Source organism: Boleophthalmus pectinirostris, unplaced genomic scaffold (genome assembly GCF_026225935.1).
Source record: "Boleophthalmus pectinirostris isolate CB_2022bp ecotype Guang Dong unplaced genomic scaffold, ASM2622593v1 HiC_scaffold_5, whole genome shotgun sequence".
Taxonomy (NCBI): domain Eukaryota; kingdom Metazoa; phylum Chordata; class Actinopteri; order Gobiiformes; family Gobiidae; genus Boleophthalmus; species Boleophthalmus pectinirostris.
The window spans coordinates 37,977,046-38,001,236 of record NW_026571404.1 but is presented as its reverse complement, the minus strand read 5'-3'; the positions used below and the strand labels follow the sequence as shown (position 1 = coordinate 38,001,236).

General features: G+C 43.0%; 1 protein-coding gene across 1 annotated transcript; it reads right to left on the bottom strand.

Moving 5' to 3' along the window:
- Window positions 1-978: 978 nt before the first annotated feature.
- On the bottom strand, window positions 979-22,034 carry LOC110154523 (cationic amino acid transporter 2-like). Its single transcript, XM_055163001.1, has 12 exons — window positions 21,980-22,034; window positions 13,955-14,376; window positions 11,140-11,295; window positions 10,047-10,209; window positions 9,547-9,686; window positions 8,757-8,979; window positions 8,345-8,481; window positions 7,348-7,450; window positions 6,972-7,093; window positions 6,244-6,410; window positions 4,865-4,973; window positions 979-1,820 (listed from the first exon to the last, which is right to left on the bottom strand). Exons 1-12 carry the CDS (start codon window positions 21,988-21,990, stop codon window positions 1,690-1,692), a joined length of 1,884 nt encoding a protein of 627 aa, XP_055018976.1. The 5' UTR covers window positions 21,991-22,034; the 3' UTR covers window positions 979-1,689.
- Between the last annotated feature and the right edge of the window lie 2,157 nt (window positions 22,035-24,191).

The following is a 24,191-nucleotide window of genomic DNA, read 5'->3' as shown; positions in this document are numbered from 1 at the left end:
GAGAGAGAGAAACAACAGAGGAGAGAGGGAGGAGAGGGGGAGATGAGGGAAGGAGTGTGGAGGAGGGAGGAAAGAGACAAACGAGACACAGGAGAGAGGCAGGAGATGGCGAGAGAAGATGGAGGGAGAGAGCAGGGGAGAGGAGGAGGACGAGGGGGAGAGAGAGAAACAAACTGGAGACATAGGAGGGAGAGAGAGAGAGACAGAAACTAGAGATGGAGGAAAGGAGGAGGAAAGAGAGGGATGAGAGTGGGAGGAGGGAGAAGAGACACAAACTAGAGACAGAGGAGAGGGAGGGAGGAGAGAGGGAAGAGAGAAGGAGAATGGAGGAACAGAGGAGGAAAGAGGGAAGGAGGGAGAGACAAACTGAGACAAAAGAGGGAGGAGAGAGACAGGGAGGGAGAAGGGGACAAAGCAGCTCAGGTGAGGAGACAGGAGAGACAGAGAGAGGAGCAGAGAGGGAGAGAAAGAGGGAGGGGAAGAGAGAGAAACCAGCTGAGAGGAGACGGAGAGAGAGGAGGAGAGGAGGGTCAAATCAGCTTAGAGAAAAGGAGGAGAGCGGGAAAGATGGATAGAAGAGTTTGTGTGGGATGTAAAAAAAAGGGAGAAGAGCGACGCACGACAGACAGAATAGAGAGAGGAAAGAGGAGAGTTTGTGAGTTTTGGGGGTTTTTTTCGGCCATTTCTGTTGCATTTTAAATCTCAGAAGTCGCCACGTAAAACCAGCACCTCACAAGAACAACAGATTTGGGATTTGAACCTCCGAACTTTTGGTAGGGGGGCAAACATTCCAAGTTGTTTTTTTTTTCTTTTTTCTTTTTGGGAATCAAACCTGAGACTTTTACGATGTGAGACCAACCACTGTACCACCCAAATCCTTAAAAATCTGTATCTCAAAACAGTTACACGGACGACACAATTTACAATTAAAATTCATATTTATTTTACACAAGTTAAAAGAATTACAAAATCACAGGTTACGAACTAGAATCCAGGACTGATCAGCCAAGAAAACTTCTACAGCACATCTAAAATACTTTTGTAAGACATTTCTATAATACATCACTTTATACGAAAAACAGCTGGCAATAAAAACAAAACAAAAAAAAAAGATCTCGCACAAACTTCAACTTTTGGCTAAAAGCTGAACACGACACATGAGTCGCCCTGAAATATTTTAAAACATCTGAGACGTTAGAGAATAAAAACAAAAACAGATTTATATTCAACAGTACAGTATCGAAATATCTGCACATTTTATGTCTGTTGTGTTCTTGAGCAAGACACTTCCCCATCTTTACTGTGAGACTCTGGCCAATGAATAATGCTCTGAAAATCTGGAAAGGCTCTGCAAAAAAAATCATATTATTCTTATTTCTTGTTATTAGAATTCAGAAAGTTGCTTCAGATGATTCAACAAGAACTGCTTCAGATTTTTACAATGATTTCTGTTGTAAAACATTAAGAACTTTCCCAACGCTTTCCAAATTCAGGGTGATGAAATGTTGGGACTGTTGCCGTATCGATTAACAAGTAAAATAAAAATAATGCAAGTATATTTGAAGAGCAAAAGTCCTCTAAATGTACTTCAAAATAGAGATCTGTGAATGAAACCCACAAGTAGTTCTTTCATTATTCAGGGGAGGTTTCTGTTGGTTCTGTGCTATTGGGGTGAGGTGGTTGCTGGTTCTACGCCGCGGGGATGTGGTTCCTTGCGTGCACAGAGTTCCTGATGATGTGGGCGAAGTTTTCCTGCGCGCTGCGGGTCTGTCCTCTCTGAGCGCTGTGACGGAGCCCGTACGAGAAGTAGATCACCAGACCTCAGGGAACGAGAGAAACACACGAGTAAGTGACTGCCCACGGAGAGTGAAGAGAGCAGGGTGTGTCAGAAGAGGACACAAGTGTGCACCAGGAAACCACACATGCTCAGAGGAAGCAATGGCCGCGTCTCATTTCCTCGCCTCCTTCTCCTTGATTCTGCAGGAAATGGGTGAGGAAGTCTCGTCCACAGAGAAGACACAGGGAGAAAAGAAGATCTAAACTCCTCACTGAGACCAGTAAACTTTGATCCTTTTCTCTGGTGTCTGCCTCCCCTCAGATTTCCTCCTTCACTCTGTGGTTTTCTTCGGGACACCGCTTATTATGACACATTTGATTGACGTGTGAAAAACTGTGGATCAAGGAGAGGAATCAAGGAGAAGGAAGCGAGGAATCAGAATTGAGACGCAGCCAAATGTAACCAGGGTTAAATCCAATCTGGTGAGATCAAGATTCAACTCAGGTTTTCCCCTGTGCCACATGACATGTCACCACCCACTCCACCAATTATCCAATCACAGTCCAGTAGACAGAGTATAAAATGGTCCCTGACTTCAAACTCCTCAGTTGTTTGTGTGGTAGAGACACCAGAGGACAGAGCTCTGAGGAACCAGACGTGATGTTGGGACATAGTCGTGTGTGTTGAGCATTTGAATTGAAACTGAACTGAACTGACCAGTTGCCCAAAAACTGGGTCTATCCCGATGGTGAACTAGGAACCATCCTGTGAGAAAACCTCCGGTCTGGTAGGAGGTTAACAGCCTGTCCTCCAACTCTCCCACCTACTCAAGCCACACCAACTACCGTATTTTCCGGGCTATTAGTTGCACCCTTAAGCCTGTAACCCCATCAAAAAACGACTGCAGACCAGAGCGCCCTATACACGAATCCACTCAGGTGTCCCAGCACGACTTCAGTAAACTACAAAGCCGCACCACCCACAGAACACACAAACACACACGGTGCAGACAGTCGACCGCACAGTGAAAAACACCCACAGACACACTCATCACTCCACACCGACGAGGAACGGAACGGAGGAATGAACCGAAAAAGTGAGTGCAATGTGCCACTTCTAGACACAACTGAACAACTGAGTCACTGCGAACACGCCGACAATCCGTTGGTCCCAGACACACCCTCCCTACACGCCACAACTGAACAAAGCCCAGAGTCACCGTGAACGCCACAAACAAACAAAACCACTCACCCATCACACTGTTGGGTTTCATTTAAAGTCCTGTGCGGTTTATTTGTGAAAAAAGTTTGAAAATAGACCATTTAATGACAGTGCGTCTTATAATCCAGAGCGCCCTATAGTGCAGAAAATACGGTACACAACTGTCTGATGAGTCGCGCTTAATGGACATTACACCCCTTCATGATCACTGATTATGAACTCTTAACTTAGCTTGAATTCTGTTCAGATCTGTTGATCGCAGTTTACTTTCCAAGGACATTTAACTGATTTTGAATCAATTTGATTGATTTTTGTTTTGCTGCAGCTTTTGTATGTTGGGTTATTTCACTTATTTTTGTACAATACACTTTATTCATTTTCAGCCGTTCCTTTGTCTTCATTTACTGGCCCTGCCCTCCTGTGGTCCTTCCTTGAATCTTCTGACCATCCATCTCAGCTAATTACACATAACACACAAGTATTTACATATTTATTACACAGTCATTACATAATACTAAGCAAACACTTGTTACATAAATGACTCAGAAAACTTACAAATTTTAGCACAATCCCTCCTGCAGCAGTACCTTTGCACGCTTGAGCAAGACACCTCGTAAATATGTGTGAGTGTAAAATGAGGGTTCATAGTTTTGGTGAAATAGGCCATGGACCCGTCACACTCTCCTCAGTTTGTCTAATCAATTAAAGCGACACATGTGAACACCAGGCTGCCACAAAGCTCGAAATCTGCTTCTCCCAAACAACAGAACTTCCCCAAAGAACACTTGGACTCCATTTATTATTATTTATTTATATGGGAGTGAGAAACACAAGCTTGATTCTTTATACCGTATTTTCTGCACTATAGGGGGCTCTGGATTATAAGACGCACTGTCATTAAATGGTCTATTTTCAAACTTTTTTTCACAAATAAACCACACTGGACTTTAAATGAAACCCAACAGTGTGATGGGTGAGTGGTTTTGTTTGTTTGTTCGTTCACGGTGACTCTGGGCTTTGTTCAGTTGTGGCGTGTAGGGAGGTGCTGTCTGGGACCAACGGATTGTCGGTGTGTTCACAGTGACTCAGTTGTTCAGTTGTGTCTAGAAGTGGCACATTGCACTCACTTTTTTATTACGTTCCTCTGTTCCGTTCCTCGTCGTCGTGGAGTGATGAGTGTGTCTGTGGGTGTGTTTGGTTGTGTGGTCGCTGTCTGCTTTGTAGTTTACTGAAGTCGTGCTGGGACACCCGAGTGGATTCGTGTATAGGCTGCTCTGGATTGTGGGGTGTCATTTTTTGATGGGGCTGGAGGCTTATGAATGTGTCCTATAGTGCAGAAAATCCGATAGTCTACCGGTCAAAAGTTTTAGAACACCAAATTTTTTCCTTTTTTTTTACTATTTACTGATGACCAAAACATATTCTAAACTGTTGATTCATCAAAGTGTCCATCTTTGGCAGATAGAACAGTTGATCACTCGTGGCTCGTTCTTTTTACAAGAGAAATAAAATATTGTTCATAAAGTTCTTCTCTTCAGTCCAGTTCATCCCAAACCAGCTCGATGGGGTTTAAATCTGACTGTGCTGTGTGTTCTTTTTCCTGAGGTAGTTTTGGCAGAGCTTGGACTTGTGTTTTCTTCTTTTGTCTTTTATTTTAATCTCTGTCTGTTCAGGTCTTACTTTTGTACCATTTCGAGCTCTTCATTGGACTTGCACGACTTGAATTACAATAAATAACTGGAAAAATGAGAGCGTTCTAAAACTTTTGACCGGTAGTGTATGTTTTTCATGTGAAGAATTGACAAGAAACTTTCTGAAATTTTAGTTTGAACTTGAGCACAGGGCAGTGTAAAGTGGACGCCTCACCCAGCAGCATCCACACGCTGTAGATGATCCATGTTTCTGCTCCGAGCTGCACCATCAGGTAAATGTTTATGAAGAGGGACAGGGCGGGGATCAGGGGCACCCACGGGACCTGGGACAGAGAAGATGAGAGAGGAAAAGAGAGGAGAGGGAGGGACAGATGAGAATGGGAGGACAGGGTAGAGCCATAACCATATTTATGTCATTTGCCAGATTACCTCAATCAAACTAATACTACAGCTTGTATCCACACAGTGTTTATCTAGAACAGTCTGCGCAGGTTCATTCTCCACTGTCCCTTCAGAACTCACCTCTGTATGATGTATCACCAACTGTCCTGCTCACTCTGTCCTCCCCACGTCAACTTCACTGTGTATTATTTATCTTTAAATGCATTCATCTTAGTTTTCCTGAATATCTCAAACTGTATTTAATTCCATTCAGATCCTCTTGCAGTTTACGTCATGCAGTTCAGATATTTTTTGTTGTCAAATAGGAAAACACTCATTTAAATATAAAGTTCCTTCTGACTGAAATAATGTTCTCTCATCGATTCGAGCATTAACTTCTGTCCCTTCATTTAAAAAAGCCCTGGTTCAATATTTACAGAACCTGTGTCATTGTTTTTGATTATTTTGTTGAATTTTGTTGTTCATCTTGTTGTATTTTGAACTCTGTCTTACGTTTTCTGTTCAAATTTGAGTGATTGTGTGTCTAACAGTGAAGTGTGAGTGAGTTTGTGTGTGTGGTTGTGTTGACTTTGTTGTTTTGATGTTTATTTGAATGTATGTATTGTCCTGTCTGTCCTACTGTATCTGTCTTTTGTTGTTGTGACTACGTGGACCCCTCGAAAACGAGATAGTGAAACATCTCAAGGGACTTATCCTCCAAATAAATAAATTCAAACCATGCTGACCAATATTTTAACTTTATTTTACCAACCACCACCTGTTAAAATGTCATCTCACAACTGAATCATTGGTTCACTATTCATTTAAGTTAAGTATAGTAAAGAAAAAACACTCAGTCTCTCTCACTCACTCAGTGTTTCTCACTCTCACATGTGTTTGTTCAGGTTTATTGCACTTAACTGTGCCGTTTACGTGAATGTTGGCCTCATATTTAAAGTAAAATAAACATATGCAAAGAATAAAACTAACTGAAGCATATTACATGTAGTTTGTCCGTGTGTTTCCTGTAGTAAGACGAGCATCTGGACATGTTCAGATTGAAAATTATTCCGTAAATCAAATCATCTGAAATAAAAGCTGACTACATTTTTTTTTCCTCTTCAGTGATGCAGTTGTGGAAGCGTTTCTGGACTGAGGGGGTGGGGAACGGTCTGAGAACACTAGGATTACAGAGCTTGTTGTTTGCGTTACCATGAAGGAGGCTTTGGTGGAGTTCTGAGGCTGTCTCCAGATCAGGACCACGGCCAGGACCAGGACCAAGACCAGGACTGAGACCAAGAGCACGGACCAGACCTCCCGAGTCTGGAGGGAGACCAGAGCTTCAGACAGGAGCAGACTCAGCAGCAGAACCAACACCACTGATAGAGAGAAACAGGAGAGAGAGGAGAGAAAGGAGAAATTATAATGGAAGCGACAGAAACAGTTCTACAAGTACAGATGGGTGTACAGTGCATGGGCGCCATCTGGTGGCACTTGGGGCCTTCTGCATTTTCTTACTTTTTTTTAAGGAAACATTGGCTTAAAAAAAAAAAAAAAAAAAAAAAAGCATATTTCATTTAACTTAGTGTTTTTAACTCCACAGGCCTGACCCAGAGTTTGAATTTCAAGCCTCAAATGCAGAACAACATGTGATTTCTCAAACATGCCTGTATCAACTGAAATACTCTGAGTAGACCATGACATCACCAGTGTAACATTGTTATAGCCTAATAAATTTGAACTACAGTCTTCATTGTTCTAGGAGGTCCAGTCCGGGGTCCAGTCCACAGTCCAGTCCGGGGTCCAGTCCGGGGTCCAGTCCACAGTCCAGTCCACAGTCCAGTCCACAGTCCAGTCCACAGTCCAGTCCACAGTCCAGTCCACGGTCCAGTCCACAGTTCCAGTCCAGGTTCCAGTCCGGGGTCTGTATTGTCCCTCACAGATGCAGATGATGAGCACCCTGACGTTCTTGGAGGTCCGTGGAGTGGCTCTGTATGGAGGGATGAGCAGACCCATCACACTGAAGTCCTCCCTCCTCACGATCATGTTCTCTTCTTTGTACCTGGACACAGAAGTGCAGACTTTTTCACACATAGAACTTTTTATACTAGTCTTACTTCTATGTACTATCTCACTGAGTTTAAGGAAACAACATGTAACCAGACCTAAGAAACCCTCACAGACACTCTGAACATAATCACATGTACAAGCGTCATAGTAACAAGTAGCCCTACAGTAAAGTAAAGTGTGTCCAAGGGAAAGTGCCTTGCCCAAGAACAAAGTCAGTACCAGCTTTAGGTCAGTGTCCTCTCTCACCTGAGGATGAGGATGCAGATGGCCACCAGAGTGTAGGCGAAGATGGTCCCGATGGAACTCAGGTCGACCAGAGCTTTGAGGTCAAACAGCAGCACCATGAAGGCTGAGAGGAAAACACACAGAGACACACAGACACACAGAGACACACAGAAACACACACAGACACACACACAGAGACACACAGAAACACACACAGACACACAGAGACACACAGAAACACACACAGACACACACACACACACACAGAGACACACACAGAGACACACAGAAACACACAGAAACACACACACACACACACAGAGACAGACACACACACAAACAGAGACACCCCCACACACACAGACAGAGACACACATACACAAACGCACACACACAGACAGAGACAGACACACACACAGACAAACACACAAACACACACACACAGAGACACACACAGACACACAGAGACACACACACAGACACACAGAGACACACACAGAGACACACAGAGACACACACAGAGACACACAGAGACACACACAGAGACACACACAAACACACACACACAGAGACACACAGAGACACACAGCGTTCATAAGGGCTTCACATTATGGGCTTCACCAGTATCATATCCCACCACAGCAGTGTTAGGGTGAGGACAGGGTGACCAGACTTTCAAAATTCAAAACTGGGACACACTGAGGTTGGGATGGTTGGTATAAATAAAACTGCGAAAAGAGCAAGTAACATTGTTCATTTTCATTATATAATCTGAGGGACTTTTTTTTTTCCCAAGTACAATGTTCTGTATTTTAGTTGAACAAATTACAATGCATTGCCCCCCTTACTATTTATTCATATCATATTGTTCAAAAATAGAGACACCTGGGACATTTCTTGTATAAAATTGGAACAAATCAGTGGTTTTGTATAAATCTGCTGGGACAGGGGACACAGGCTCAGAACTGGGACTGTCCCAGGTAAATAGGGACGTCTGGGTGAGGGTGTTGTGACTGACCGGCCACAGCTCCGGAGCACAGAGTGGACAGCACTGGACTTTGTCTGGAGCTGGTGAAGCTCAGAGGTTTGAAGAGGAGCCCGTCTCTGGCCATTGCAAACAGCACACGGGCCATGGGAAGCATCGTACCTAAAAGACTGAGGAGAGAGGACACAACAGGAAGAGCCTTTCACTGATTTCTAATTATGAGGAAGAGCAGATGGTAATGCTGTAGGTTTGATTTTGTTTAGAGTTTTGAGTGTTTAACCAAAACAGTTGAAAAAAAGAGCTTCACAATACTACTTCTGAGTAAGTGTATTCCGGTATAGTTAGTCTTTCATTTGGAAGAATTTAAAATACAAATAACTGTCCTAAAATGAGAACCAAACAGTAGCAGACTATTGAGACAGGGATGGGAGGGCATCTGACTCACCTGGTGGACAGAGCACAGAAGGAGCCCACAGCCACAGCGTACTTGGCCGGGTCCCAGCCCACGTACTCGAAGGCGACGGGCAGAGGGCTGTGAGTGTCCAGAAGGTGGTAGGGCATCAGGAGCGTCAGAGAAGCAGAGACGCCAAAATACGCCACGAAACACAAGAGCAGGGAGACCACGATGCCCTGAGGGACGGCCTTCTTAGGGTTGTGCACCTCCTCACCTGGACACGAAGGGTGCTGTTATACCTTTGGTGTGGAGGGTGCTGTTGTACCTGAGGTGTGGTGGGTGCTGTTGTACCTGAGGTGGGGTGGGTGTTGTACCTGAGGTGTGGTGGATGCTGTTGTACCTGAGGTGGGGTGGGTGTTGTACCTGAGGTGTGCTGTGTACCTGAGGTGGGGGGGTGCTGTTGTACCTGAGGTGGGGTGGGTGCTGTTGTACCTGAGGTGGGGTGGGTGCTGTTGTACCTGAGGTGGGGTGGGTGTTGTACCTGAGGTGTGGTGGGTGCTGTTGTACCTGTGGTGGGATGGGTGCTAATTTACCTGTGGTGTTGGGTGGGTGTTGTACCTGTGATGTGGTGGTGGGTGCTGTTGTACCTGTGGTGTGGTGGTGGGTGCTGTTGTACCTGTGGTGTGGTGGTGGGTGCTGTTGTACCTGAGGTGTGGTGGGTGCTGTTGTACCTGTGGTGTGGTGGTGGGTGCTGTTGTACCTGTGGTGTGGTGGTGGGTGCTGTTGTACCTGTGGTGTGGTGGTGGGTGCTGTTGTACCTGTGGTGTGATGGGTGTTGTACCTGTGGTGGCGATGCAGTCGAAGCCTACAAAGGCGTAGAAACACGTGGCTGCTCCAGATAAAGTTCCCTCAAATCCAAACGGGAAAAACCCTCCAGAGCCAAAGTGCAAGTCTGACGAGTTCTGAGCAAAAGACAGGTTCCTGACCAGGACAGAACAGACAGACTTTACATGAAGTCAGGTCTGTTGCTCTGACAGTTTGGTGGAACAAGGAGAGAATTTGCCCTCATAACTTTGACCCACCAAAAGGGTACGGCTATAAATTGGTGTAATAAGACGATTTACTGGACAATGTTGTCTCAAAACGTCTCATACATTTGGATAATTTTTTATCTTATGCTCTTGTGTAAAGGAAATAAAAATATCAAGTATCAACATTAGTATCAGAAAATGAAAAAGCTCCATCAGTGCACCTCCAGAATTATTATGAATAGTTTCATAGAAACTAGGAAGATGAAGTGAAAGTGGTTAAGGTAAATCCACTGCGTTCATGTGTCTTCACCTTGCGTGCGCGGTGTAGTTCAGGTCTGCTTTGCTCAGACTCCAGTTTCGGAGGTCTCCTTTGGCAAACCCAGAGATGATGATGAAGAGGAGCACTGCCACGTTCAGACCGGTGAAGATCGTATTCAAGATGGCCGACTCCTTCACACCGTACGCTAGAACTCCTGACACACAACAGGAAATAGTCCGGTTACAACGTTTACTTAACTGTTGATACTTTGCAGCTGATGTCATCAACATTCCCTGGAGGATGAAGCTGACTGGAGGCACTGCTCAAGTTGCACTTCATGATCAAATCATCTTAAAATAACTGTCTTTTCACAGATTAAACAGGTCGTTTTTATACTAGTTTGGTCAATGTAAAAGATGATTTGTGTACTTGTAGTATGTGTAGTACTCTGTGTGTACCTGTAGTATGTGTACTTGTAGTATGTGTAGTACTCTGTGTGTACCTGTAGGATGTGTAGTACTCTGTGTGTACCTGTAGTGTGTGTAGTACTCAGTGTGTACCTGTAGGATGTGTAGTACTCTGTGTGTACCTGTAGGATGTGTAGTACTCTGTGTGTACCTGTAGGATGTGTAGTACTCTGTGTGTACCTGTAGGATGTGTAGTACTCTGTGTGTACCTGTAGGATGTGTAGTACTCAGTGTGTGTACCTGTAGGATGTGTAGTACTCAGTGTGTGTACCTGTAGGATGTGTAGTACTCTGTGTGTACCTGTAGTATGTGTAGTACTCTGTATCTACCTGTAGTATGTGTAGTACTCTGTGTGTACCTGTAGTAGATGTAGTACTCTGTGTCTACCTGTAGTAGGTGTAGTACTCTGTGTGTACCTATAGTAGGTGTAGTACTCTTTGTGTACCTGTAGTAGATGTAGTACTCTGTGTGTACCTGTAGTAGGTGTAGTACTCTGTGTGTACCTATAGTAGGTGTAGTACTCTGTGTGTACCTGTAGTAGGTGTAGTACTCTGTGTGTACCTGTAGTAGATGTAGTACTCTGTGTGTACCTGTAGTAGGTGTAGTACTCTGTGTGTACCTGTAGTAGGTGTAGTACTATGTGTGTACCTGTAGTAGGTGTAGTACTCTGTGTGTACCTGCAAGCAGCATGACAAGCGCCGCAGAGAAGAAGTCGGGGTAGGGGGCGAGGCCGGGGGATTTCATGGGCATGTGCCGCTCCAGAGTTTGACCAATCACATTATCGATGAGGTCATCAAACGCCCCGGTCAGCGCTTTGGCCACACTCGATGTTCCTGTGGGGAGACGAGTGGGAGTATCACTATTTAACCTGTTTCAGCCGTGTTCTCCTGCCTCCTGTGTGCTGTGGACGCCCCTCCACCTCAGACGCACAACCAATCACAAAAATTCAAATCACAGCTGGAACATTTGACCCTGGATTTGAGACTCGTACAAATGTGTTCAGAATTACTGTTGCTTTAAAGGTTGTATGGAGGATTTTGTCAGTGATAGCATTATGGAGATGCAGTAGCCTTGTAATTATGATGACCAAAAAAAAGAGAATAAAAATTCATCAACTCTGGACATGGTGGGGCTAAACATTTGCCAATAGATAATGACACTGCCTCGTTATCTGTTAGTTGATAGGCTGTCAATCAAACTCCCTACATTTCTAGTGTAACTGACTTGCCTGCGCGCCGCCGGTACGTGGTTTACGTACGCCTGTCACGCAGTCCACAGACGCAGACGCTGTTTACTCCACCAACGCAACAGTTCTTAGCAGCTTTTTTGACCTATATCTTCCTCGCAGTTTGCACAAAGTTTGTTGCAATGGCGACAAGAATCCAGGAGCAGTTCGCCGCAAAAGAAAGTCCGTTTTTGAGGTCGCTGAAAGAAGAAGACAAGGGGAAAAGCAGCGAAGCCAAACTAAGGTGATTCTTGGAGATTCATTTCAGCGATGGAAGCAGACGCAGGGTCTAAAGACTGACGCACTGGTCGCCAAATTACTCCTGGACAGGTCACTTCTGCTTATTATGAAAACTTACTTTATTTCCAAGAGCTAGACAAACGTTTTTCAGGACACGAAAGCGATATCCTATGTCTGAAAACATCATTTTCAGTGCAAAGAAAGAGTCCGCTTGCTGCTGCGTGTTGTAGCTAGTTCATTCGCACTGAATCTCCGCGCAACCTTCTCTGCACCCCTTTCCTGCTCCTGTCCCCGCTGCCCGATCCGCTCTTCCCCCTGCTCCTCACTTCTCCGGGCACGGAATCTCCGCGCACCGCTCCCCTCTCCTCTCTCCTCTCTCCTCTCCCTGCTCCGCTCTTCTCCCTGCTCCTCACTTCTCGTCCGCGCACGAAATGTCCGCGCACCCGCTCCCCCCGCTCCTCACTTCTCCGTCTTGCCTAACCAACACTGTAGTTAGTTGTTTACAAGTCACGTGCAGCGCACCGGCTGTAAACAAACCTGTTTCTGGCGTAAGGAGGAGGCGGCATTTGAAAACTCATACTAGCTGGATAAAAACTATACTGACTTATTGTTTAATATCTTAAAGCTGGAACAGTACACAGTATTTTGGGGCTCAAGGTACTTTTTCTTTGCAATAGTGGAGAGGGTTTTTTTTTTTTTTGTGCCATTTTTATGTAGTAATGTAAGATTTGAACTGTAGAGCGTAGAATAAATAACTGCTATAAATAAATAAAATAAATAAATAAATATTGGTCTATTCTGTCATTTATCTGTGGCAGCTCAGGATTTTTAATGAGACTGTGTGTAAAAACTGGTTTACTGGCATTTTCAGTATTATCATTTATCGCAATATTTCTCTGTAACAATATATCGTACTTCAAAAGGTGTTTTCGTGACCTGCCTATTTGTTATGAACTTTTCTGTCACAGCAAAACTCCGCTCTAGTTTCTGAGAGATGTGAAAAGCACTTAGAAACCCATCATGGTGAGTGATTCAGATGCTTTGAATACGTCAGGAAGTAAAGTGAGGAAGAACTTTGGAACCCTGAAACTGTTTAAAATGATCTACTTCAGTTCACATTTTTAAGACGGTAAAAACAGAACTAGTATTGTGAAAAAGTTCATTTTTTTTATAACACCTGCAATCTTAACCTTTTGGGTAATTAATGAAAGGATGAGATCGCGGATACCATGGTCGAAATGAGTTTCCTCTGCAGGGGGGCTGGGTGCTCCCTTAGAGATAGGGTGAGGAGCTCAATCACACAGGAGGAGCTCGGAGTAGAGCCGCTGCTCCTCCACGTCAAGAGAAGCAGCTGAGGGGAGGGCGTCTGTTCCAGATGCCTCCTGGGTGCCTCCCTGAGGAGGTGTTCTGGGCATGGGAGGGACTCTGTCTCTGGGCTGACCTGGGGATGTTTGGGGTCCCCCTGGAGGAGCTGGAGGAAGTGTCCGGGGTGAAGGAAGTCTGGGAGTCCCTGCTTAGATGGATGCCTCAACGACCTGACCCCGGATAAGCGGAAGAAAATGGATGGATGGCTGGATGGATATTTAGGGATGCACCGAGCTTTTGCAGTTCAATACTATAGATATAAGTATCAGCCGATCCCTCATATCAACCGATAGCAGTGCAGAGACTGAAAACAGCATTTATTTCCTTTAAAATAAGACAAAACTGATCCAAATGTGTTCTGGAGTTATTATTTATCCCACAACAAACTCCAGAACAACTTCGCATAAATAAAAGTTCAACATTATGAGCCTTTTTGGGCCAATTAAGACCTGGATATAATCTTATTTCATCAAATTTATTTCAAACTAGGACGTCGACTCAACCGATATTTGGAAACCGATATTTGCTCCATCAGATTTTTTAGTACTGGTGCCAATATTCCAGTTTATCCCAAGTAACAATCAGGTGCAGTGCCTTTGAGGTCAGGATATGTACGTTCAAATCCATAAAGTCATTTTTAAGGGGTTCACAGTGTTTCTCACCGATGACGTAGGACAGGAGCAGGTTCCAACCGGTGACGAAGGCCCACAGCTCCCCCACAGTGACATAAGCGTAGAGGTACGCAGACCCCATCTTAGGAACCCTGGCTCCAAACTCAGCGTAGCACAGCCCCGAGAACACCGCTGCTACTGCCGCCACCAGGAAAGACAGCACGATACTGGGACCGGCCGCCTCACGAGCCACCTCACCGGAGAGGACGTACACCCCCCCACCCAGAGTACTGCCCACGCCCAGCCCGATCACGTCCAGCGTGCTCAGGCAGCGGGAGAAGCCAGAGTTACTCCCCACTGGGTCTATGGGCTTCCTCCGGCTCACGGTCCGGACCAGAGCCTGGACTTTAGGCCAACAGGATCCACAGGATCCACAGGCTCCACAGGATCCACAGGATCCACGGACGGAGGGGCTGGGGAGGAAGAGGAGAAGGGATTTACTGGTCAAGCTAAAAAAAATTATCAATTAATAACAACAACATAATGAAAATGTTCAATATTTTTTGTCACAAATTTATTTCAGGAAGTCAAATCCATATAATATCTATATCTATAAATAAAAAAAATAAAAAAAGAATGAATATTTTAAACAGAAATGTGAATGTGAAGCTTCTGAAAAACTGTGCTCTGCACTTAGGCCTTTGGCCTGAATTACTGCTCAGGTGGAATGGAAGTCCATTCTGCTTTCACGGTGGCCTGCATTTTGGCTCTGGTGTGCTTCGTTTTCCTCTTAATATCCCAGAGATTCTCTGTGGGGTTCAGGTCAGGAGAGTTTGCAGGACAATCGAGCACAGTAACACCATGGTCAGTGAAGCAGCTTTTGGGATCTAAAATGAAACCAGCATCTCCATAAAGCTCATCAGCCGAAGGAAGTATGAAGTGCTCTGAAATGTCCTGGTAGATGGCCTGAGTCTGTATGTAGTGGCTCTTAATGGCTCTTGATGCACCGACTCCAGCCTCACTCCACTTCTTATGAAGCTCCCACAAATTCTTGAATGGATTTATAATAATAATAATAATAATTAGTGCTGTCATGCGATTCAAAAAATTTAGAGATTAATTAATTATGATCTGTAATTAATTAATCTAATTAATCTCATTTTAATCTCACTTAAAAATTGCTGAGAAAAGCTTCAATTTGAGGTATTTTCATTTAAATTCATTATTACATTATTGTGGCAGATCAAAAGACTGATATAGAACAAAAAAAAGTGACTTTATAAAGTCATTTATTGTTTAACAAATCTCTCCAAATTGGCTGTTGAGCCCAAGTCTCCATGAATAAGAAACTGTTTGCTGTAAAGTAGCAAAGACGAGGAAATCTGAACATAATAACTTTTGTCTACTTAAAGACAATAAAAAGTCCAGTCTTTCCTTAACCATATGAAAAATATTATTGATAGAGAAATTCTTTATATATGAGATCACTGGTTTTAGTCCTTGTTTTAGTCCTGGTTTAGACCTGCTTTAGTCCTACTTTAGTCCTAGTTTAGTCCTGGAATGGATTAATCCTGGATTTAGTCCTGGTGTTAGTTCTGGTTTAGTCCTGGTTTAGTCCTGGTTTAGTTGTGGTTTAGACCTGGTTTTAGTTCTGGTTTTAGTCCTGGTTTAGTCCTGGTTTAGTCCTGGTTTACTCGTGGACTGGTTTAGTCCTGGTTTTAGTCTTGGTGTTAGTTCTGGTTTAGAGTCGCACAGGAGGAAGCGCGGTTTACGCCGCGTACGCGAGAAAACACGATCCACACGCGGCTCACGGGAGCACGTCGGTGTCCGCGCAGTGTCTACGGAAGGAAACGTGGTCCGCGCGTTCTCAGGTTAATGACGATGATGAAGGTGTGTGTTTGTGTTTGTGTGTGTTTGTGTGTGTGTCCCCTCATGTGGCAGGTCACTATAGGACAGTAGTGCAGACATCATGAGTCTATGCAGGTTGTTTTCACCAGTGACATTTAAGTTGTAGGCGATTTTATATTTGTTATTTTCTTTTATATCTTTCATCGGGAGAATAATTTCCAAGACACGAATGTGTTTTTACCTGTGCACTGCTGCTCTGTTCTACTGGCTCTTCGACTTCGTCCATTGTGTGACTGACGCCGCCAACGTGAACATGACGTTTACATCGCTCTTACTGCGCGTGTTTTGTGTGGGTTTCCAGCAATGAGTGGAATTACTGAAATGAAAAAATGTATAAATGTGTTTTTTTTGTGTGTGTGTGTGTGTTGTTGTCCCAACAACACATAAAAACAGGTTTTATAGTTAAGCAACTCGCATACATAAACACTAAAGTTAGAGATTAAAAATGAGATTAACGCGATTAAAAAACATAACGAGCTAAATATGACTGTAATTAATTAATCGCAATTAACGCGATAATTTGACACCCCTAATAATAACAATAATAATAATAATAATAATGATAATAATAATAACAACAATAATAATAATGATAATGATAATGACTTACACTTGTGATGTGTTTTACAGGCTTGACAAAAAGTGCTACACTTTCATCATTCTACATTCACACTGTGGGGCACACAGACAGAAGTGAGGCTGTCAATCTGAAACATCAGCCCTCTGATCATCAGTAATCATTCATGCACACTCTACTTTCATACTAGGCAATGCAGGTCAAGTGTTTTGTTTAAGGGCACAATGACAGAACTTGGCCCAAGCAGGATTTTCGTCCTCTGACCTTAGTGTTGGGGGACGACTGCTCAAACCACTATCCTGATTTTGCTTTAAAATCTTCTCAGGGGTGAGGTCGTCCCTTTGGCTGGTTCATGTTTCCCTCCTTTCTGTGGAGAGTCAGTGAGTGTTCTGGATGTTTGTCATCTGCAGTCTTCACTATGATTGTGTCTCCCACTGACCCAAACAGACTGGACATTTAAAGGCTCAGGAAAACTTTGCGCATGTTTTCATTTAAGTGCTGTCATTTCTGAACTATTGCGCACCTGAATATAAGAAAAAATAACAAAAATTTTAAAAGACAAAAAAAAAAGTACCTATATAGGTCGCACTTGTCTATAAACCACAGGAGTACATGTTGTAACTTGAGATATTTACACAGAAAGATTTATTTATTTTAAAAAAACAAAAATTATTCAATACAGGTGCAGAAAAGAGCTTCTGTTCTGTCTGGTATCATGTCTCCTGCAGAAAGAGCCATGGACTTCGTTGCAAAAGTAATAGGCCCTACGTCCTGTAGGACACCGAGGGAGTTGAGTGCATCGCTCAGCTTGGTCCCTCTGTCTTACTTCTCTGTCTTACGACAGTTGACAGCGATGGCTTTGCCCTCATCATGACAGTGGTGTGTGTGTCTCAAATGAAACACTTATTTATCTGTACCTGAAAAGACAGGCACCAGACTCTGGATGGTGCAGTTGTCCTTCTTGCAAAAGTCAGTGCCTCATTGTCATTAGCAGAAGAAATTGTTAATTTATAAGGCACTTTCCGGGCAGCAGGAGGGGCTGAGCACCGCTGTCGGGAGATGCTCTCCCGTGTGGGATATGGTCGAGCCCGGGCTGAAGGACGAGCTGCACTGGTACGTTGCTGTGGACCAGACTGAGCATTACCTTTCTTTAGGACCTTCATCTTTAAAGATGAACCACGAGGGTCCTGGGTTGGTTTCCTGAACGCTGGTGCTGCAGTGATCTTGGGAGGATCATGTACTAGGATTATTTTCCTAGGGGCAGGTCGTTCTTTTGATTTGATCTTTTGGCAGACCTGAGCCAGACGCTCCGCTGTGGGCTTCACTGGAGGCTTCATCACCACAGGACAGAGGCGAGGCCGAGGAGCCACAGGGATGTGGGGCTTCATTGACAGAAGCAGTTGGAACATTTTCTGGCTCTTTCTCATTAGAGGAGTTGTAAAACGCTTCCTCTTGTCGATGGTTTTCTTGCAGCTGACGGGGCTGGATGAAGCAGTACTTTGACTGTGGTGTGACATCTTGGGATTCGTGTGGATACACTTGTCCGAGAGATTTCTGACTGGTCCGTTAGTTTCCGATAGAAGTTCTGTGGCAGCAGACGTGTCATAAAGTGCCTTTCTAGAACAGAATCTTCAAAGACGGTTGCTATGGATACGGGGATCAAAGAATTCCGTTGCTGGGTTTCAGAACGCAGGTTTTTGTTGCCATACAGTGAGTTCTTGTGTCTATACACTGACACAAATGTTCAGGTTCCACATTTGTGAATTTACATTATGGATATTTCATGTTAAAGTACAGTTTTATTATTAAATCAGGCTCTCTGGACTCATCTGGGAGTGTGACCTCATACAGACAATGGGTTATATATGAGTTATAATGGGTTATAATGAACTAGCAAATCCATCCACGCCACGACACGGTGACGTTATACTTACCGGTAAATACTGTATACAGAGCAAAATGTTGCCTGTTAACACCAACATTAACTGAAGCTGGAAGCTGCTTTAAACTGTAATGTGTAACACTTCATTGACTGTGGTGTCTGTAACCAGGACAGTTTGGTAGTGTTTGGTGTAAACTGGGACATTTCAGTGTCCCGAGGAACTTTTGGTCACATTTCATGCGAGAAATTCAGTTGAGATGAAGGTTAAGACTGACTGATGCTCGCTGTGGCTGTAGCCGTGAATGTTTTAATCTAAACATGCAGAGAACGCCGATATTTGCGAATTAGCTCTTGGATAATGTGACGTCTGATGTTCGCAAACTGGCTCCACTATGTTATCTACTAAAATATAGGTGCAATTTCCCGTTCAGAGGAGGTGTTTCAACACAATATTACACAGCAGTGTTCGGTTCACGAATTCTATGTGGAAAGGACAAGACATTTTTACAATATATTTGAATTAACCCACTTGTTGGTCGCTGTTGTAGCTCCTTGTTACGGAGCCCACCTCATGACGTACGCCAAAAAAGATATTATATTAAAGATATTAAAAAGATTTTATATCTTTTTTTTACGTACGTCATCAGGCGGGCTCCGTACCTTGTCCAATTACTCCATTTTTACCCTCTGCTACAAACTTAAACATGCGCAGTCTTGATCTTGATCAATGTTTCTTCTGCTCGATAAATAATGTATGTGAAGCGATGACGTATTTTTCACAGTAAAGTCCCGTCTGTGAATTCATATTCGTACTGATGAAAGTGTAATAGTAAATTTTCATTTTGTGATTGTAATTCTTGATGTCGTAACTTTTCAGTTCGTATTCTGATGGATAAAATACACACAATATATTTTATGTACGACTGGACTCATTTGAGATTTTACAAATATTTATTTTGTGTGCAACTACAGCCAAATACGCACGGATTTCTATTCTACGCGCACAAATATTATTGAAAGCTTTCTTACTCCGTAAGCGGTGTGGTTGCACTACCACATTACTTTTGTTTAATTTAGTCAAATTTGTGTTGGTGTGTGTGGTCGGGGGGAAATGGGAGCTTTTTTGTTGTTGTTTTGTATTTGTTGTGGGTGTTGCTTTATGTTTTTCTTTTGTTTTATGCTGATTATTGTAATTGTTAAATTTTGATTGTTGTATTTTTTTATGTTATATTCTGTTGTCCTTAACTATATATATATATATATATATATATATATATACACACACACACACAAAATAAAAAACTAGCTCAAGCCTAAGGAGCCTTTTGACTCCTTATTTTTGGTTCATGATACAAAGGCAGAGAACAGGAACTGCCAAATAAAGGGTGAAAGGTCAATTTTGAGCTCAATATTTTCCACAATATTTATTCACATGATAAAGGAAGTCTCAAATACAAACAAAATGACATGACCTCATTTTTGACCAAACTGCCTTATGCCGGGTGTACACTGTGTGATATTTTCGGGCGTGTCACTCAGCCCCAGCTTAAACTGTACGACCAAATCGCAGGGTTTAAAAGTTCACAGCTCACGAATCATGTTCTCACACTGTATGAAACGATGCTCAGATGCGACCTGCCTGCTCACACTGTACAATCACATAACGACCGGAGTTGTTGTGCCAGAAGTAGAAAACCACAGATGCAATGCTGATCCAGGCAAAAAACAGACTAGCTGCTTTGGCAATTTGTGCCATTCTCTGCGCAGACAAGCCCAAAAAGAACAGGCGACAAATCTGGTCAAAGAAATGGCTGGACAGATGTGGACAGACGTGGACAGACGTGGACAGACGTGAGCAGACGTGGGCAGACGTGGGCAGACGTGGGCAGTACAGGTTGTCAGTTTTTCAGAAGGAACTGGTGGTAAGTAGCATCAAGTTTTTCACCAAACTTGTGTTCTGTGTTGCTCCATTAGCTGCGCCTCCATGTCCTGTGTCCAAAACACTCGCCGGCGCCATCGTCCTCCACAACCTCATATCCTGCTTCTGCTTCTGTATCCGCACATGCTCAGTCTGACAGATTCTGGCAAATCGGCTCGTGGAACGACTTCAACAGAGTGAAACCCTCATAAGAGGCGACTGGATTTCAAACAAGTTTGATTTTCTTGTGACCTACGAATGCCGATCGGGAGCTGGTCGTGAGGTATTAATCGGTTCTTTACCCCATGTTTACTACACGAAACACGATGAAGCCAAAACTCGTCCCGATCCCCAAAACAGTCGCACAAGTGAAAAATCGGCTCAAAAAGGGTCAAAAATCGCACGGTGTACACCCGGCTTTAACAGAAATTGAGTACATTTTAGCCTCGCAGTTGTACTTATACTGTAGTACAAAGTCTTCAGTACTTTCCCCACCTCTCACTGTGCACATGAATATCATGTGCACAGTGAGATAAAGTGCACTGTCTGTACTGGTTGCCTCTTCCTCTGTCTCTGTAGCTGTCCTAATATCAACATTATTCACAAGCAAAAACATCTGATCATGCAGCTCTCAAAACAAGCCCTCCTTCCACCAATATATACTATACATCAAACAAAGTACTGCGCCTGCTTCAACTACTACTACTGCTATCTTGTAACTCCAGGAGAATAAAGTTTGGTGGACTATTTATTTATTTTTTAGTTTAGTTTTTTGTTTTGTTGTTGTTTTTTAATAGTGCAAAAATCAGAGTAAATGAGTAAATAAAAAACAGGAAGAAGTGAACAATTTGTACTTTTCAATTACACCTACAGTTGTGGACAAAATTGTTGGTACCGCTTTTATAATGAAAGAAAAATCAACAATGGTCACTGAAATAACTTGAAACTGAGAAAAGGAATAATAAATAAGAATTTCCTGACAAATAACCAATGAAAATCAGACACTAATTTTGAATTGTTGTTCAACAGAATTATTTTAAAAAACAAACTAATGAAACTGGCCTTAATAAGTTGATTAAGGGGTGAGACCATGACTTCACAGTATTCAGCCTTTTCACTAGATTCTAATGTTCCGAGACACAGAATTTTGGTTTTCTTTATCTGTAAGCCACAATCATCAAAATGTCAAGAAATAAAGGCTTAAAAGTGTCAGTGTGTCATGTATATAATATATGGGTTTGACTTTCTGAAATGAGTGACAAAAACAAACAGAAATTAAACCTTTTCATGATATTCAGATATTTTAGATGGACAAGTTTGTCTAATTATGACTAACTTATATCCTGTGGTGAAAGAAATACTCAAGTTTGTTACTTACTGATACTGGAGCAAAACAAATAATACTCAGAAGCAGAAGTAAAAGTATCACATACAAAAATCTACTTAAGTAAAAGTGTAAAAATATTTGTGTAGATTCTGAGATCTAATAAAGCTTCAAATGTAGTGATTAGACGTGTTTTTAAAAGAAATGTCAAGCTTTTTAATAATACATTCTTGTAGAGCAGAACAAAGGACTAAACCAGAACATGTTTTAGTAAAAAGAGCAGTTGAGCCTGTCAAACCTCTTCATTTAACTGTTTTCAATGATAAAAACACACAAATACACAGATACTTGAACTGGAGTTAATCAGCAGGCCTAAAAACTCAGAATTACAACATATTATAACTTAAACATTGAGTTTGCGTGGAGTTTCATAAGTTCAGTGGTATAAAGTGAGTATATAAGAGTACCTGTTGTCCATGTTAGAGGAGGACAGTTTTTTTGTTTTTGGTTTTTTTTGGTAAATATTTGGGACACCGGAGGCTCCTGGACCTGCTCCTGTCTGCTCACACCTGAACCCAATCAGCCAATCACAGGCTTCAGGAGGCCAGGGGGCGGAGCTTAACGCAAGGTGAGACGTTTTACTAAAAAAGTGTTTTAATCTACTCAGAACTGAACCAGAACTGAACCAGGACTAAACCAGGTCTAAACCATGTTTAAACCAGGTCTAAACCAGGTCTAATTTAGGACTAAACCAGGTCTAACTCAGAACTAAACCAGGTCTAAACCAGGACTAAACCAGGTCTAACTCAGAACTAAACCAGGTCTAAACCAGGTCTAACTCAGAACTAAACCAGGTCTAATTTAGGACTAAACCAGGTCTAACTCAGGACTAAATCAAGTCTAAACCAGGCCTATACCAGGTCTAACTTAGAACTGAACCAGGTCTAACACAGGACTAAACCAGGTCAAAACCAGGTCTAACTCAGGACTAAACCAGGTTGAAACCAGGTCTAATTTAGGACTAAACCAAGTCTACCTCAGGACTAAATCAAGTCTAAACCAGGTCTATACCAGGTGTAAATCAGGTCTAACTCAGAACTAAACCCGGCTGAAACCAGGTCTAAACCAGGTCTAATTTAGGACTAAACCAGGACTAAATCAGGTCTAACTCAGGACTAAACCAGGACTAACAGCCAATCACATGCTTTAGGAGTTTAGGGGGCGGGGCATAACACAAGGTAAGATGCTCTACTAAAAAAAGTATTCTGTTCTTTTTATTCTTTTCTACTCATTCATGTATTTATTTATCTATTCATTTATCTATCCATCTATTGATCTATCTACTTTCTATCCATCCATTAATCTATCTATCAAAAGCATCTGTCTATTCAATAAATAAACATTATGAGCCCTAAAACATTTAAACGAAGAAGTGACATTTGTTGTTTTTCCATTTCTGTTGGAAAGAAAACTGCATCTTGGAGTTTAACATGTTTTTTGGCCAAGTAAATATATCCTGTTAATACAGAATAAACCTCTAGAGGGAGGCAGAGGGCGGAGGAAACGCTCATGATTCTTCTCACATCGATGAAGAGTCAAGATGATATTTTTAGCTCCAGAATGACAACGCCACAGAATACACGATTAGTCAAATGTGTGAACGAAAAAAACTCAACTCCTCATCTGACCCTCTCCTCTTCTCTGATCATCTCCTCTTCTCCTCTGACCCTCTCTTCTCTGCTCCTCTGATCATCTCCTCTGCATCCTCTGACCTTCTCATCTGCTCCATCTGACCCTCTGCTCCTCTGTCCCTCACCTTTGCTCGTCTGATCCTCTCCTCTGGATCTTCTGCTCCATCTGAACCTTTCCGCAGCTCCATCTGACCCTCTCCTTTGGATTCTTTGCTCTCATCTTCTGCTCCTCTAGATCTTCTGCTCCATCTGACCCTCTCCTCTAGATCTTCTTCTCCTCTGACCCTCTCCTCTGCTCCATCTGACCATCTCCTCTGAATCTTCTGCTCCATCTGACCCTCTTCTGTGGATCTTCTGCTCCATCTGACCCTCTTCTCTGATCTTCTTCCCTGACCTCTTCTCTGAATCTTCTGCTCCATCTGACCCTCTTCTGTGGATCTTCTGCTCCATCTGACCCTCTTCTCTGAATCTTCTGCTCCATCTGACCCTCTCCTCTAGATCTTCTGCTCCATCTGACCCTCTTCTCTGAATCTTCTGCTCCATCTGACCCTCTCCTCTAGATCTTCTGCTCCATCTGACCCTCTCCTCTGGATCTTCTGCTCCTCTGCTCCCTCTCCTCTCTGTTTAACACTAATTCAACTGAAAGACACTGGAGTCGTGACTGATTCTAGATGACGTCATCCTCTAAAAGTACCTGTAATTCTTCAAACCCGCCACTAGATGGAGCCAGTGCAAAGGAATGAACCATAACCTCGTGTCTGAAGCCGCATGCTTCCCGCGATATCGATGACATAATGCTTCCCCTTTCCAGGAAAAAAAAAATAAAAAAATCACCAGGAATTTTACTGGAAATCTAGAAACAAAAAGGGAATAAACCAGGATTAAAAATGTTCACCTGGTGTTACATTTAATCAGTTTTACGTACATTTTCTTCACTGAAACTGTAAATGTGCGTTAGGAGTGACTTTGTGCGTGCACACGTCCCCTC